The 13,729-nt window shown below is 53.2% G+C and overlaps 1 protein-coding gene across 1 annotated transcript in view; it reads right to left on the bottom strand.

The window, feature by feature from the left end:
* Window positions 1-13,729, bottom strand: part of XRCC1 (X-ray repair cross complementing 1) — a 26,147-nt gene that overhangs the window by 831 nt on the left and 11,587 nt on the right. Inside the window, exons 4-14 of the mRNA XM_028478316.1 lie at window positions 5,293-5,451; window positions 4,230-4,304; window positions 4,026-4,131; window positions 3,715-3,824; window positions 3,528-3,633; window positions 3,117-3,375; window positions 2,706-2,822; window positions 1,720-1,813; window positions 1,427-1,559; window positions 556-610; window positions 42-461 (exon numbers count right to left, since the gene is read on the bottom strand). Of these exons, the coding sequence (XP_028334117.1) occupies window positions 42-461; window positions 556-610; window positions 1,427-1,559; window positions 1,720-1,813; window positions 2,706-2,822; window positions 3,117-3,375; window positions 3,528-3,633; window positions 3,715-3,824; window positions 4,026-4,131; window positions 4,230-4,304; window positions 5,293-5,451 (1,634 nt within the window). The remainder of the gene's footprint in view (window positions 1-41; window positions 462-555; window positions 611-1,426; window positions 1,560-1,719; window positions 1,814-2,705; window positions 2,823-3,116; window positions 3,376-3,527; window positions 3,634-3,714; window positions 3,825-4,025; window positions 4,132-4,229; window positions 4,305-5,292; window positions 5,452-13,729) is intronic.

Genomic DNA, 13,729 nt, shown 5'->3' on the forward strand with positions numbered 1-13,729 from the left:
CCTGGGTGATCCTGAAGCCTAGGGAGTGGGAGTCCCCCGGCGTGATGGAGTGGAAAGCCAAAGGGGGTCTCGCCTGGGGCTGGGCTGTGATGGAGGCGGTCACAGCAGAAGTCAGGACAGGGACAGAGAGGGAAGTCAGGAGAGGATGCTGAAAGGAAGGGAACAGGCCTAAGAGGACAAGGAGGTGGCAAAGGCTAGGGACTGGGGGTGAGGAGCCTGGAAGACAAGTCACAGGGGGCAGCAGCCATCCCAGGACGGGCTGGGGCAAGTCATGGCAGAGAAGTAACAGGGCCAAATCCCACATCAGGAGGGAGGATTTCCCACCTGGGAGCTCGGGAATCGGCAGATTGGGAGACTCCGGAGGACCTTCACTGTCCGTGTTCTCATCCGTGGATCCTGCGTACGGGTCCTTGCCGTTCTCCTCGCCAGAGGGCGGCCTTTGTTCCTTCCGCTCAGCCACCCTGGAGAGGCCAAGAGGGGTGGGGTAGGAGCATGCAGACCGGATGCCCCTCCCCACAAGGCCAGGGCCACCCTGACCCCCAGCCCAAACCCTACCTTCTCAGCTCATCCTCGGTGTCCCCAGAATCTTCTGCCCCATTGTCCTGTCCTTCTGCGAATGGAAGCTTAGTCAATGCGAGGCCCCTGCCTTCTCTTCTGGGAAGACCGGTAACCTTCCCTCCCAGTCACCCCCAGCCCAAACCCTACCTTCTCAGCTCATCCTCGGTGAGAGAAGGCAGGGGCCTCGCATTGTCCTGTCCTTCTGCGAATGGAACAATGCGAGGCCCCTGCCTTCTCTTCTGGGAAGACCGGTAACCTTCCCTCCCAGTCTCACGCCTGAGCACAGGTGCAGGCATCCCAACCCCCAGGCTCAGTGGCCCTCCAAATCCAGTTAGGGGTTGTGGGGGGTGGGACAGCCACCCTCTACCCCAGATCCGTTGCCTGGAATCCAGCCCCTCCTCCCTCAGACCCAGGATCCAGACCCCCAGCCCCTCTTCCGTCAGACCCAGGATCCAGGCCCCTGCCCCTCCCCCCTCAGACCCAGGATCCAGACCCCCGGCCCCTCCTCCCTCAGACCCAGGATCCAGACCCCCAGACCCTCTTCCGTCAGACCCAGGATCCAGGCCCCTGCCCCTCCCCCCTCAGACCCAGGATCCAGACCCCCGGCCCCCCCAGGATCCAGGCCCCTGGCCCCTCCCCCCTCAGACCCAGGATCCAGGCCCCTGACCCCTCCCGCCTCAGACCCAGGATCCAGGCCCCCAGCCCCTCCCCCCTCAGACCCAGGATCCAGACCCCGGCCCCTCCTCCCTCAGCCCCAGGATCCAAGCCCCTGGCCCCTCCTCCCTCAGCCCCAGGATCCAGGCCCCTGGCCCCTCCCCCGTCAGACCCAGGATCCAGGCCCCTGGCCCCTCCTCCCTCAGGCTCTGACCTGACTGCTCCCCCTTGGTGTCAGTATCTTCCTGGGGCCCTGGTGAGGGTGGTTTGGTCTCTTCTGGGGTTGGGGGTCTCTGGGGTGAGCTAGGTCCTGCTGCCTGAGAGGGCTTGGCTTTGGTCTGGGGGCGCTGAGGAGGGAGGGTGGGTCAGCAAGGACGGAAGGGGCAGCGCGGGTGTGAGCGTGGGGGGGCGCCTGCAGGAGGCAGGAGTGGAGAGTTTGGGTACCATGACACACCCATGTCGTCCCCCCCACTCCACCCTCCCCCGCCTGTGCCGGGGGCATCAGACCTTTCGGGGAGGCTTGGGGGCTTCATCCCCACTGCTGCCGCCGTGAGAGCCCCCCTCGTCCTCACTGCTCGAGTCTGGCCCAGCCATGAGGTACCTGGGGGAGGAATCAGGCCTCAGACAACCAGCAGATGTGTCCTCCGGGGGAGGTGGGGAGGGGTTAGGGAGCAACGGGCACTGGCTATTTATTCAGTATTTACTAAATACTCAGGGTGGCAATCGTGGCCCCTCTCCCAGCCCGCCCTCCTCCCAGCTCCGGAAGGGCCCCAGAGACCCCCAGCCACCCACACCAGAGACCAGAGCACTTCCTGGCTTCCCTTCCCTCTTCGGGAAGAAATGACTCATTTCAGAAAGGGAACAACAAAACAAATCGGAAATAATTCTCCCCTTTGAGAATCAAAGTCAGTTTCTCATTAGGCGCTGAGTGCCCCTGCAGCTCCTCCGGGCAGACACCAGGCTGACCCCAACCCTGGCTCCTCCGCCCAGGCATGCTCTCTGCCTCTGTCCAGCCTGGCAAACCTGTTCTCTTCCTTGAAGACCCCTAGCTCACTGCGGTCCTCCCCTTGGGCCTGCCTCCAAACTGTTTTAGAGCTAAGTACGGCCCCTCATCGAAGTCAGAGGCCTTCGAGGGCAGGACCCGACGTCCGGGGCCAACATTGCACAGCCCAGCCTGGCGCCAAGCAGGGGCTTCGGGTGAAGGAATGTGAACGGGTCCCAACACTCCGCTCTCTGCCCTGAGGCTTTGGGAATGCTGTGACTCCAGCCTGCAGCGTCCTTTTCCTTGGCTAAGCAGACTTCCCAGAGCCCTGCACGGATCCCCCCACCCGTGTCTCCCTGCCCTGCCCCTCCTCCTGTGGGAAGTCTGCTGACTCTGGGCCAGCAGGGCCCGGCCTGATTTCTCTCCAGATCCCTGACGCTGCCCAGCACGGGGACAAGGGGCAGGGTCGGGGTGTGCGTGTGTAAACCACATGCACACAGTGGGGCCTCACCTCCGAGAGGGTAGCCGCCGCCGCATGCGGTGACAGTCCAGCACCCACTCTTTCCGCACGATTCGGCCTCCGAGGCCTAGGACCTGGCTGTACTTGGGGGTGTTGGCAAAGGCGCAGCTGGCAGAGAGCGGAATGGAGGGTGTCAGCCCGGTGTGATCTGGGAGGTGAAGGGCAGAGAGAGACAAGGGGCACAGAGAGAGAGAGACGGAGAGAGACAGGGAGAGACACGGGGCAGATGTGGGAGAAGCAGTAAAGACACAGGGAGGCCGAGGGGAAGACTTAAGAATCAGAGGGAAGAAGAGAAAGAGAACAAGAGGCAGAGGATACAGAGAGGTGAAATAACAGAGAGAAGGCAACACGGAGGAGACGAAGGGAGGCAGCGGGGAGCGTGGGGAGGGGGCGCAGGCCTACATGAGGTGGGTGCTGTCTGGAGTCCAGTCTGGCCGATACTTGGCCCCCAGCTCCAGGGCCTTGTCCCGGAGCTCCGAGCGGAAGGGGTTCTGGAAGCCGCTCAGCACCACCACCACACCCTGGAGGATCTTCCCCAGCTCCTGCGGGCCGGCGCGGGGGGCCCTGGGCTCAGCGCCTTCTCCTCGGGGCTTCCCTGGCGCCGCCCCCCGTGCTGCGGCAGGGACAGGGGCAGGGGCTGGGGCAGGGGTGGGAGCTGGCACTGGGGAGGCCAAGGAGTGGATTCAGTCGGTAGGTGTAGGGCTACACCCCCAGCCCTTCCCCGTCTCAGACCCAGGATCCAGGCCCCCGGCCCCTCCTCCCCCAGACCCAGGATCCGGGCCCCTGTGGGAACAAGGAATCCAGTCTGCTCACATTTGGGTCTCTTGAGGGCGGGTGGTGAGGGCTGGGCGGACGGTTTGCTGGGGGTCTTCTTTTCTTCGTGGCTCAAATCCAGCTTCCTCTTGCCTCTGGGGGACTCCTGAGCATGAGGGGGTGGGATGGGCTGAGGCCTCCAGCTCACCTCCTCCCTCTCCACCCCACCAGGGTGCGATGATCTCACCTTGGAGGTGCTCCCTACTGTCTTGGAGGCCGGAGAGACCGAGGAGGCGGCACTGGAGGCCTGCAGCGTAGCAGCTGCATAGCTGGGTCCTGCTGGGTCACTGGCTGCGACTGCAGAGGGAGAAAGTGGAGCCAGGTTGAGAGGGCTGGACCCTCAGACCCTTCGGCTCCCATCCATGGGACACAGAGTGCTGCTCCCAAGACCCGGGAGTGACCCAGGAGTCCAGGTCCGCCCCCGACCCCTCCTCCCTCAGACCCAGGAGTCCAGGCCCCGGCCTTTACTCATTCAGGACCCAGGTTTCCCGCACTCACCTGGGGGCGTCTTGTTGATCCGGCTGAAGAAGAGAGCCCCGGGTCTCAGGGAGCTGGCGCTCTCATCCTCCTCCTTCACGCGGAACTGGCCGAGCTTGGTCACTTTCTAAGGTCCCACAAGGTCAGCGCAGTGGGAGGGCTGTCAGCGGGGCGGGGGGTGAAGAGGTGGGGAGAAGGCTCTGGGCGGTGGCAGGTAGAGCTTACCTGGGATGAGGCCTCGGCCTCCTCTTTGTCTGGGGGGCTGTGAAACCTTACAAAACTCAGGCCATAGGGGGCATCCTGGGAGAGGAGGGGTGGGAATCAGGGAGTCTGGCCAAGGACTAAGGCTCGGCCCCAATCCCTTTTATTTACAGAAACCCCTTTCTGGCTCTTTCCCTCCTATGGACACACACATGCGGGGAAGTGCCCGCATGATAATGACAAGGATAATAACAGCAAGTTGTCACTGAGCTGTAACTTGGCCAGGCTCGGTGCAAGGTGCAAAGCCCTTTACATGCACCAGCTCCTTAAGCCTCAGAGCAATTGGCAGAGGCTGCTGGGTGTCTAAGCTAATCCACTCTGCGTGCCAAACTCCTGCCTGCGGAATGGGAGGGAGGGCTGGGTATCACTTCTGGAACTCAGAAATGCTCTAGACTCTTTCCCCCTCTGCTGAGTGGATGCAGAGCCATGAGATGGAAGGAGACTGGGCCCGGGATGACTGGCCAGACACCTCCCGGGACAGATCCAGAGGCGTAAGAAGTATACCTTTACTGTGTGCTGTCGTTACATACTTGGGTCTCGTCACCACAGCTTAGCATCCCTAACTGACAACAACCCCATAAGGATCAGGAAACTGAAGCCAGAGGTCACACAGCTAAGGAGTGGAGAAGCCAGGTTTTTTTTTTTTTTTTTTTTTTAACATCTTTATTGGAGTGTAACTGTTTTAAAATGGTGAGAAGCCAGGTTTTAAACCAGCGTTCTGACTCCAGATCGCGTGATACTAACTCTGAGGCCCAGTTCCGCGAGGCCCCACCTCCAACAAGTCAGCAGCTCCCCCTCCCAATTCCCCTGAGGTCTTGCAGGCCATCCTTCCTAATCTCCCTCCAGGAAGCGAAGATGCCTATATGGGGAGCACCTCAAACCAATTTCAGAGAACGCAGGGACCCGGCCTCCTTGTAATCCCACGGGGAGACCAACTGTCCGGTCCTCCCAGCCCTCCGGGACCCAACGTCGGCCTCTCGCCTCTCTCGTGGCTCAGGACCAAGGAACCCCCTCCCACCCTGGGTACCTTGCTGTAGGGCTGGCTGCAGACAATTTTGACACGGTCCCAGCGCTTCTCTGCTGCTGCCCGGACCAACTTGTCGGGCCCAAAAATGCGAACGCGGTTGGAATTTGAGCCACTGCGACTCTCGGAAGGGGACATGAAAGACGAGGTGACCAGAAGGACCTGGGATAAGGCACAGAGGATGAGAACCAGGCCTGGCTGGTTTCAGTGACACCTCCTAGGGGCTGGAAGAGGGCAGGGGCCTGAGCAGGGACCAGGGAGTCGCCAGATCCAGCTGTACCTCAACCTGCCTCAAGGCCTCTAGACCCTTCTCACTTCTGGGCCTTCCAGTCAGTCCTTCCCTGACACAGGCTCCGGAGGGATCCTTCTCGTCCCAGATCGGAGCCGCCCTTCTCTAAATTCTTCCAGAGCCTTCCACATCTGGCCACATGGCGGGAATCCTCAGGATAGGGAGCTTCAGGAACCCTCCCAGCAGAGGATATTCACAATGACTGGCACAATATTCAAACGCCTTATTGTATTTTTTTGGGGGGGCCGTACCACACAGCTTGTGGGATCTTAGTTTCCTGACCTGGGACTGAACCTGTGCCCTTGGGCAGTGAAAGCGTGGAGTCCTAACCACTGCACCACCAGGGAATTCCCTCAAACACCTTTCGAAATGCACAGCTGAGTCAGCAGAAGGGAAGTATTCGAGGCCAGAAATTACAATGCAGAATCCAAAGAGGTAGGGGGGGCTGCACCCATTACTAAGTGACTGTATCTCAGTTCAAACCCACCCTCAAAAAACAAACAAAATAAATAAGTAATAGAATAAATTAGAAAAAAATAAAAAAGAAGGAAAAACAAAAAATATTTTTAAAAGAAAGCAAAACAAAACACCCCACCCTTGGTGGCTCAGCTCTGGGATGCTGGGGACATTTCTAATCTCCAGCTGCTCCTTGTCAGGCCCTGCCAGCAGGGGGAGCCAGAGAGACAGGTTGGAGGAGGGAGGCGGGCTCTGAGCCTTCATGCAGATCCCCCGAGCAGCACCCAGGTGCGCTTCGCTCCTGCATCTGGCTGTTCTTCCCCCGGGGCGGCAGATGAATCCAGTTTGCAGCTTCCCAACACCTGCAGAACTGGCCTCACTGCACCCTTTCAGGGACATACCAGAACCAGCCAGGGAGCTCCCCTTCCTCAGGGTCTGAGTTTCAGCTCCAAGGGCCCCACCTCCAAGCTTCGAAACATCTACCCTTCAGTCATGCCAAGCTCTTCCTTTTGTTCCTCCAACTAAGGGTGGTGACTGCTCCCTGCAGTTGCTTCCGCGTCCTACCTTAGTCTTCTGGCCTCTTCAGTTCAGTACCTCGTTACTAATTCTTTACGTTAATTCTCTCTGTTAAAATAACGGGTGTGGTTTCAGTCTCCTGGTGGGACCCTGACTGATACAGTGGGTGGCACTGATGTTGGTGTTTGCCCCGTTGCTGATTCCAGGTGGCACAGAGCTTGATTTTAAAGGGCTCGAGGTGGTGGTAGCAGGAGAGACCAGGAAAGAAAGCCTGTGCTCCAAGTCAGGAAGAAAGGCATCTTAGGACCATGCCACAGAGCAGAGAGCTGGGCCTCTCCAAAGGGCAACACCCTCCGTGGGTAAATCAGGGAGGAATGTGCCTTGTGGGAAGAGTCAGTGGGAGGCTTTAGCTCTGGGGGGACAGCAGAGAAAAGCTGAAAAATTCTCTCTGGAGACTCCTAACCGCAGGTCTGTACTCTCAAGGATTTGGAGTAAAAATCCACACTAGTTATCTGCGTGGAAAAACCTAAGATGAAAATTTTCAGCCGTCCCATGTATGTAGTATCACCTGGTGCCGGGGCAAATCCTCTTCGGAGGAACGTACTTCAAACCTGGCCCTCAAAGAATTCCCACAGATACATTCCCCAAAAGCAGAATTAACAATCACACACACACACACACAACCATGAGGCATAAGGAAACAGGCTGCCAGGATTTAGGGTCAGCAGAAACCACAAACTGCAGACTCAGACCCACAAAGACTGCACATATTGACATTATCAAACACACAATATAAAAGTAATTGTGTTTGGGCTTCCCTGGTTGCGCGTCCGCCTGCCAATGCAGGGGAACCGGGTTCGCGCCCCGGTCTGGGGGGATCCCACGTGCCGCGGAGCGGCTGGGCCTGCGCGTCCGGAGCCTGTGCTCCGCAATGGGAGAGACCACAGCAGAGGGAGGCCTGCATACCACAAAAAAAAAAAAAAAAAGTAATTGTGTTTAATAGTCTAAAGAAATAAATGGAGCTATTAACAGTATGACGAAGGAACAAAAACTGACCAGGCAGTTTTGAAAAGCAGTGGAAGAGCTGCGTGCCCAACACTAAGGGATGAACCATGATTGGTCCAAGTGGTCCGATTTCCTCTGCCAGTGGCTGGTCCAAGGATGGGCAATTCGATGTTAAGAGGAAGGCTGCTGGAAGCTTTTGGGAAAGATTTTCCTTCTTCATTAAAGAGAAACAGAGGATGGAAGAAAACCACTGCTTTTCTGCCATTCCACTCCTCCACTTTCTGCTTTGGATGCTACTAGGTGATGGATGGAGCAACAGCAATCATCTTGTAACCATGTGGCCAAGTCCAAAAGAATCAAGAGGTGCCCAACCAAGCACCCTGACTTTGTTCAGCTGCCCAATCAACTGTGGGTCTGCCTAATGCTGGACTTCCCTCCTAAGGAAACAATATATATTCTTAGGCAGTAAGCCATCTTTAGTTGGGTGTAACGTGTTACTTAGTCTCTTTTCTAACTGACATGCTGTGAAATTAGAAAACAAAAGCTTTTTGCTGAGAAAAACATAGACTGTAACTAGATATCTTTTTGTGCTCAGCTCTTGATTATGAAAAGGAAACAGCAAAGATGACAAAAATTATACAGAAGGGAAGCCAGCTCCCTGGCCTTGACTACACTTGTTTATAAAAGGGCTGATTTTGGGCTTCCCTGGTGGCGCAGTGGTTGGAAGTCTGCCTGCCGATGCGGGGGACGCGGGTTCGTGTCCCGGTCCGGGAGGATCCCACATGCCGCTGGGCCCGTGAGCCATGGCCGCTGGGCCTGTGCGTCCGGGGCCTGTGCTCCGCGACGGGAGAGGCCACAGCAGTGAGAGGCCCGCATACCACAAAAAAAAAAAAAAAAAAAAAGGGCTGATTTTGAGCGGATGGGAGAGCTGAATTACCATCTAGTGACTAAATGAAGGGGCAACACAAGCTGTGATTGGCAGCTGCCACCCACACTAAGGGAGAGCCTCCCTCTGAATATACTCTCCTCCCATTCATTGTGAAGAGAACACAACTCCAGTTGTTTTATTATCCAATACTGTCTTTACGGTTCTAGGATTAAACCTTTATTCTCTAGACTGTGTTAACCTTGCAAGCTTAGATACCCCCTTTGCAGAACTTGGAGGGGTTAAAAAAAAAATATGTTGGGACTTCCCTGGTGACCCAGTGGTTAAGACTCCATGCTCCCAAGGCAGGGGGCCCAGGTCTGATCCCTGGTCAGGGAACTAGATCCCACATGTCACAGCTAAGAAGTCCGCACGCTGTAACCAAGACCCAGCGCAGCCAAATAAACAAACAAACAAATAAATATATATATATTTTTAATGTTGATGATTTTGTAGAAAATGTCACTAGTTATTAAAATATGTGCCTTTGGCTTGGTTTGTATGGGTGACATCAACACGGACCAGCCCTGCTCGGCCCTTTTTCCTTTTCTTTCTTGGCTCTTCCAACCGTATCTAGTCTCTGGGCAGAAGCCAGACCTTGTAAGGCCCAGAGTCTTTAATTCAGTCTTGGCTAGGAGTTATAACAAAACTTCCAGCAGAAGTTTAATTCAAAACCTTGAGAGAATGGGAGATTATTGACATAGGGGTTTTCAGACTCTGAAAAGATCAAGCCCTAAGCTAACCACTCCACCTTTCTAGGTAGATAAGATAAGAATAATAAAGATTCACATGCCCGATTAGATAAAGTTTTAGCTAAAAATGCACTTACTCTGTTTCCATACTTATAAAATAGAATTTTGATCTAAATCTGTTTGCCAAGAAGAACATAAAACTTTTTTTTTTGTAGTCCCAAAGACTGTTGATTTTATTTAAAATTTTAAACAAGGAGGCCATTAGACTCAGTGACTCTAGTGCCTTAGGTAGCCTAAGTAAACCAACCAAAATCTAAGCCAGAGTTGGTGAACTCGAATCTAAGAAAATGAAATCAACTAATCGTGAATAGCCAAATCACTAGATTTTCCCAAGTAAGGGAACCATTTAAGCTCTAGCCAATTAAATAATTGCTTTGCTTTGCTTCTCTGTTTTCTCTCTAAAAATCTCTGTCCTAGCCCATCCACACAGCACTCCTAATCATTTTTCAGTTTTGGTTGCCTGATTTGAATTGTTTGCTCAAATAAACTCTTCAAAACATAATGTGCCTTAGTTTGCCTTTTTACAACTTATAGAACTTTTATTTTATTATTACTATTTTTTTGGCCACACCACGCAGCTTGTGGGATTTTAGTTCCCTGACCAGGGATGGAATCTGGACCCTCGGAAGTGAGAGCGTGGCATCCTAACCACTGGATCTCCAGGGAATTCCCTAGAACCTTTAGAATAAGAATGTGTGTTCAAGGAAAACCTCACTGGTTAAAATGTACCTTGTAAGGTGGAAAAAGCACTTGATAAAATTCAACACGCATGCATTTAAAAGACTGGCAATATCAAGTATAAGTAAGGATGGGAAGCAAAAAGAACTCATATACTGCTGAAGGGAATATAAACTGGTACAACCATTTTGGAAAACTGTCCATTTCTAATAAGGTTAAAACATGTATCTACCTGAAGACCCTGCAATTCGACTCTTAGGTATTTACCTAAAAGAGATCTCTATACAGAGGCTTGTATAAGAATGTTCACAGCAGCTTTTTTCATAATAGTCAAAAAGTGAATAAGTAATAGAATAAAATAGAAAAAAATAAAAAAGAAGGAAAAACAAAAAATATTTTTAAAAGAAAGCAAAACAAAACACCCCACCCTTGGTGGCTCAGCTCTGGGATGCTGGGGACATTTCTAATCTCCAGCTGCTCCTTGTCAGGCCCTGCCAGCAGGGGGAGCCAGAGAGACAGGTTGGAGGAGGGAGGCGGGCTCTGAGCCTTCATGCAGATCCCCCGAGCAGCACCCAGGTGCGCTTCGCTCCTGCATCTGGCTGTTCTTCCCCCGGGGCGGCAGATGAATCCAGTTTGCAGCTTCCCAACACCTGCAGAACTGGCCTCACTGCACCCTTTCAGGGACATACCAGAACCAGCCAGGGAGCTCCCCTTCCTCAGGGTCTGAGTTTCAGCTCCAAGGGCCCCACCTCCAAGCTTCGAAACATCTACCCTTCAGTCATGCCAAGCTCTTCCTTTTGTTCCTCCAACTAAGGGTGGTGACTGCTCCCTGCAGTTGCTTCCGCGTCCTACCTTAGTCTTCTGGCCTCTTCAGTTCAGTACCTCGTTACTAATTCTTTACGTTAATTCTCTCTGTTAAAATAACGGGTGTGGTTTCAGTCTCCTGGTGGGACCCTGACTGATACAGTGGGTGGCACTGATGTTGGTGTTTGCCCCGTTGCTGATTCCAGGTGGCACAGAGCTTGATTTTAAAGGGCTCGAGGTGGTGGTAGCAGGAGAGACCAGGAAAGAAAGCCTGTGCTCCAAGTCAGGAAGAAAGGCATCTTAGGACCATGCCACAGAGCAGAGAGCTGGGCCTCTCCAAAGGGCAACACCCTCCGTGGGTAAATCAGGGAGGAATGTGCCTTGTGGGAAGAGTCAGTGGGAGGCTTTAGCTCTGGGGGGACAGCAGAGAAAAGCTGAAAAATTCTCTCTGGAGACTCCTAACCGCAGGTCTGTACTCTCAAGGATTTGGAGTAAAAATCCACACTAGTTATCTGCGTGGAAAAACCTAAGATGAAAATTTTCAGCCGTCCCATGTATGTAGTATCACCTGGTGCCGGGGCAAATCCTCTTCGGAGGAACGTACTTCAAACCTGGCCCTCAAAGAATTCCCACAGATACATTCCCCAAAAGCAGAATTAACAATCACACACACACACACACAACCATGAGGCATAAGGAAACAGGTTGCCAGGATTTAGGGTCAGCAGAAACCACAAACTGCAGACTCAGACCCACAAAGACTGCACATATTGACATTATCAAACACACAATATAAAAGTAATTGTGTTTGGGCTTCCCTGGTTGCGCGTCCGCCTGCCAATGCAGGGGAACCGGGTTCGCGCCCCGGTCTGGGGGAATCCCACGTGCCGCGGAGCGGCTGGGCCTGCGCGTCCGGAGCCTGCGACTCTTAGGTATTTACCTAAAAGAGATCTCTATACAGAGGCTTGTATAAGAATGTTCACAGCAGCTTTTTTCATAATAGTCAAAAAGTGGTGGACTTCCCTGGTGGTGCAGTGGTTAAGAATCCGCCTGCCAATGCAGGGGACACGGGTTCGAGCCCTGGTCTGGGAAGATCCCACATGCCGTGGAGCAACTAATCCTGTGCGCCACATCTACCGAGCCTGCGCTCTAGAGCCCACGAGCCACAACTACGGAGCCTGCGTGCCACAACTACTAAAGCCCGCGCGCCTAGAGCCCAAGTCCAGTGGTTAGGACTCAGCACTTTCACTGCTGGGGCCTGGGTTCAATCCCTGGTTGGGGAACTAAGATCCTGTAGGCTGCACAGCATGGCCAAAAAAAAAAGTGGCAACAGCCCAGATGCCCGTCAACAAGAGAATGGATGAACAAATTCAGATCTATGCTTACAGTGATACTGCTCAACAATAAGGTGGAACAGACCGCTGACACATATATGATACGTTAGAACATCAAAAAAACAGTATGTTGAGTAAAAACCAGCCACAAAAAAAGAACACATGCTATAAAATGCTACTTATGTGAAATTCTACGACAGGCAAGAAAAGAGATCAGTGGTGGCCTGGGCTGAGGGTGGGAGGAGTGACTGCAAAGGGACATGAGGGAACTTTCAGGAAGGCCAGCGAGGCTCTATGTCTTGATCTGGGGGACAGTTACGCAGGTTGTACATCTGCCAAAACGCTGACCTGTGCATTTTATTATATGCGAAATATACCTCAATTGAAAAAAATTTGTCACTGCAAGAAAACTGATTTGTAGAAAACTGATTTGTTCACTTAAAATTGTAACCTCTCCTTTTCACAGTAGGTTTATTTTTACCCAAAATCATTTTGCTGATTGACCAGCTGGCTCATTATGATCTCACCACTCCAGCTTGAATTCATTCAACCGGTTAAAAAAAGGATTGGGCCAATTTTTAAAATTCAGTAAGTCCCCTACATACAAACTTTCAAGTTGCGAACTTTCAAAGATGCAAACGTGCATTCACATGTCCAATCATGTAAGTTAGTTCACGTGTCTGGCATTATCAACTTTCAAGTTGCGAACTTTCAAAGATGCGAATGTGCCCCTGTATGCCAGCTGTTGTACTGTACTACTGTAATTTTCAAGGTACTCTACTGTAAGATTAAAAATGTTTTCTTTATTTTTTGTGTTTGTTTTTTATGTATTATTTGTGTGAAAAGTATTATAAACCTATTACAGTACAGTACTATACTATTGTGTTAGTTGGGTACCTAGGCTAACTTTGTTGGACTTATGAACAAACCGGACTTACAAACGGGCTCTCGGAACGGAACTCATTCATATATGTAAGGGACTTACTGTATCTGTAATAGAGCAAAAGGCTTGTAAACATTTGTCACAAATAAAGTAACTAAGAGAGGCACCCCAAGCAATTCGGAATCTCAACTGGCTGCAACATCTCTGAGAAGTTCTGGGACCAGAAGAAAAGGAGTTTTGCTCTCAAGCAGTGACTGAATGGTAGAACAAACAGGTGCCTCTGGTTGTTTCTGCAACCATGTTGCAATTTCAGCCAAATCCTTGCTGCATACAGCTTATCACCTGGGCCTGCTCTTTGTCTCCTGGAACCCTGGGCTCCTCCAGAGGGCCACCGCCAGGGTGGCTCGCCCCCAGCCTGGCCTGGCGCCTGGGGGGCCTGGGGCCCCGGTGGGGCCCGATGGGGGCAGGGATCAGCAGGGGGCCCACCTCAAGGCCCTGCTTACCTCGTAGTCCTGCTCCCCGGCGCCTCCAGCTGAGCTGCCCGCCAGCACCTCCACGAAGGCTGAGCCGTCATTCCCAATGTCCACGCTGTGTATCTGCTCCTCCTTCTCTAACTGCAGGGGAGGGAAAGCGCACTGTCAGTGCTGCTCTGCACCCCCCACAGCTCTCTGTGGGGCCTTGGAAGATGGATGACCCCTATCCGGGCCCCCTTGTCTCCTTGCAAAGTCAACTCGGTGACAGTGAAGATAGGGCTGAGTGGGGCTACTGCGTCCCCTGCACGCAGCACAGGGTGTAGAG

The sequence above is a fragment of the Physeter macrocephalus genome, chromosome 17 (assembly GCF_002837175.3).
Source record: "Physeter macrocephalus isolate SW-GA chromosome 17, ASM283717v5, whole genome shotgun sequence".
NCBI classification, from domain to species: Eukaryota; Metazoa; Chordata; class Mammalia; order Artiodactyla; family Physeteridae; genus Physeter; species Physeter macrocephalus.